Below are 2870 nucleotides of genomic sequence, written 5' to 3' on the forward strand. Positions count from 1 at the left end.
ATCCTATCTCAAAAAGCAAGGTGAAGAGCATCTGGGGAATAATGCCTGAAGTTTCCACATGCACACATACACAGATATGCACACACACACACACATGCATGCATACACACATGCAATAAACTATCTGAGGAGCCCAGAGAGCCACTTTATTCCCTTCTGAAGGCAGTGTCTCCAATGACCTAAGGCTTCATCTCTTGAGAATTCATTAATTTCCAGCATTGCCACACTGAGGACCAAGACCTTGGATACGAGTCCTTGGAAGACAGACCATAGCATCAGCTGTGTGGGTCAGGAGGGCAATGTCCTGCGCTCTCTCTGTATAATACCTCATGGAATCCCCTTTCTAGAGAGTCAGGTAGTTGTGGTTTGTTTTCAATGTGAAGTGAGGTAGTGATTGAGAATAACTTTCCCAACATCGCAGTAAGTGGTGGGGCCGTGATTAGACTCCAGCGACAGCTTTTTCCTCTAGTCTGTGTTCTTGGGCAGCACTTCCCGTCCCCAGACTGATGAAGCCAAGATGGAAGTCATCCCAGCAGGATGTGAGATGCTGAGGGAAACCAAAGTGAAGACGTTCTCAGATGGGCAGTTGGCTGGGACTTTAGTACCGAGCCCCCAGTTCATAGACGGCTCTATGACCTGACAAGACTTATAGTGTGACCAGCCCTGGATTGTCTCAAAGGAGCAAACCTCTCCCAGAAGAACAGCCACAGCACCTGGGTGACAGGAGCTCAATGCACTTTAACTTAGCCATGCAGCCTCACAAAGTTTTCGAAGCAGAACTGAAGTCATGGATTTTTGTGTGCAACGAGGAGTATCCATCCATGGGTCTTTATGTGCACACCGAGGAGTATCAATCCGTGAGTCTTTATGTGCGCACCAAAGAGTATCCATCAATCCACACCTCCAGATCGGCCCTCAGGTTTTGATCACATCTTTATAGCATCCGTGAATCTTCTCCAACTTCCAGGAATCCAGCTGTGATGGATCATAGTGTCAACTTGCTGGGATCTAGGGTCACCTAGAGACAAAAGTCTAGGTGCACTGGGAGGGGATAATTGAGGGAGAGAAGAGCCACCTTAACTGTAGCATCTCCATCCCAGGAGCTGGGGTCCTGGACTAACTAGAAGGAGAATGTGAGCCAAGTGCCAGCATTTCCGGCTCTCTGCTTCCTGATTGCAGATGCAGTGCAGCCAGCTGCCCCAAGCTGCCCTGACCGCCCTTCTCTGATGAGTTCTACCCTAGAACCAGGAGCCAATAAATCCCTTCTTCCTTCCACAAGCTGCTTTTACCAGTGTTTGTCTTAGCACTAGGAGAAGTAACTAATACACCCACTAACCCCATGACCTTTCTTGGTTCCTCTCCATAGGTTTGGCCGGAAGTTCTGTCTCTTGGTCACGATCCTCATCAACGCTACCTCTGGGGTTCTCATGGCAGTTTCCCCCAACTATGTCTGGATGTTGGTGTTTCGCTTCGTCCAGGGACTGGTCAGCAAAGCGGGCTGGTTAATCGGCTACATTCTGAGTAAGAAAGCCTGAGATACTGCTGGGCGCGCATGGGGACTTTCAGTCAGGTGGAGCCCGGGTAGAAAGACAACAATAAGAGATGTGTTCAGAACGTAACGGAATGTGTTACTGTACTTCATCTGTTCTAGTAAACCATTTGGACTTACGCACAAGGATTAGTGAAGGACACGAGCATGGTGGTGGACCCTGGCTATTCAGCAAGAACTAGAACCAACCAGGAGAAAGGCCTTGGGATGCCTGTGAGAGATTCCCTAGATTAGGCTAGCCCAGGTGGGAAGACCCATCCTTCCTGTGGGCAGTGCTGTTCTATGAGCTGGGGTCCTGGACTAAAACAAAAGTAGAGAGTGAGCTGTCAGATCAGGGCTGGAGTTTACTCACTAGCAGCCAGAGTGACAATTAAAGTCCTTGAGGTGCAAAAGCACGCTTGAGTGCACAGCACAGTGTCTACCTAGCAGTTGTGACAAACCACCATCTAGTTAAATCCAGAAACCTCCGCTACACTTGGGCAGTGAGCAGTTTGGAATTAAGGGAATAAGACCGAAACTTTTATTGCACAGGAGGTAAATAGAAGATGTGCTTATATTATTTTACCTGGTAGGAATCTGGGCAATTGCAGGGCAGAAGGAGAACATCGTTTCTTCCAGAAGAGACAAACAATAACTAATTGGCTGATGAAGGACTTAATGCATACCGCTCTTCAACCACTAACTTGGTTTCTAGAACACCCTGAGTAGAATTCAATTATGCAGAAGTACATTTTGTCATTAACTGCAACCTCTTACCGCTCATTTCTTCCGAAGTCCCTGTGAAAGTCCCTGAGTCACTGACGCCTGCCTTGTGACTCCTCCCCAACCCCAACCCCAACCTCACATCTCTCAAGCCTCACCCAGGACCCTGGACACTTTGAAAGGTAGACACTTGCCTTAGTGGAAGACATACCATTTGGTTTAATTAAATAGGCCATTTTAAAATATTTTTAGATGGTTTACAGTAACTTATAGATAAAGGTTTAGTGTGTGTGTCTTTAGCGGGTTTGTGAGACATTTAAAGCAAAGACTGTGGCTTGTGGGACATGTGAAATTCCGGATCTAGCATGTCTGTTATATGAAAACAGCTCCTAGCTTTGACTGAGTGCCATTCTGTTAACAGAGGTTTCTGTCCCACCCGGTCCTGCAGTCATTCAATCCCAAAAAAACACACAGAGGAAGACCCTGACATTAACCCACAAACCTATGAACACCTGATTTTCAATAAAGGAGCTAAAAGTATACAATGGAAAAAAGAGAGCATCTTCAACAAAGTGTGCTGGCAAAACTGGATGTCAACCTGTAGAAGAATGAAAATAGA

General features: G+C 46.8%; 1 protein-coding gene across 1 annotated transcript in view; it reads left to right on the plus strand.

The window, feature by feature from the left end:
* Nucleotides 1-2870, plus strand: part of Slc22a2 (solute carrier family 22 member 2) — a 41356-nt gene that overhangs the window by 9543 nt on the left and 28943 nt on the right. Inside the window, exon 3 of the mRNA XM_013352303.2 lies at nt 1367-1521. Coding sequence (XP_013207757.2) covers nt 1367-1521 — 155 coding nt within the window. The remainder of the gene's footprint in view (nt 1-1366; nt 1522-2870) is intronic.

This window comes from Microtus ochrogaster, linkage group LG9, assembly GCF_000317375.1.
Source record: "Microtus ochrogaster isolate Prairie Vole_2 linkage group LG9, MicOch1.0, whole genome shotgun sequence".
Classification (NCBI taxonomy): domain Eukaryota; kingdom Metazoa; phylum Chordata; class Mammalia; order Rodentia; family Cricetidae; genus Microtus; species Microtus ochrogaster.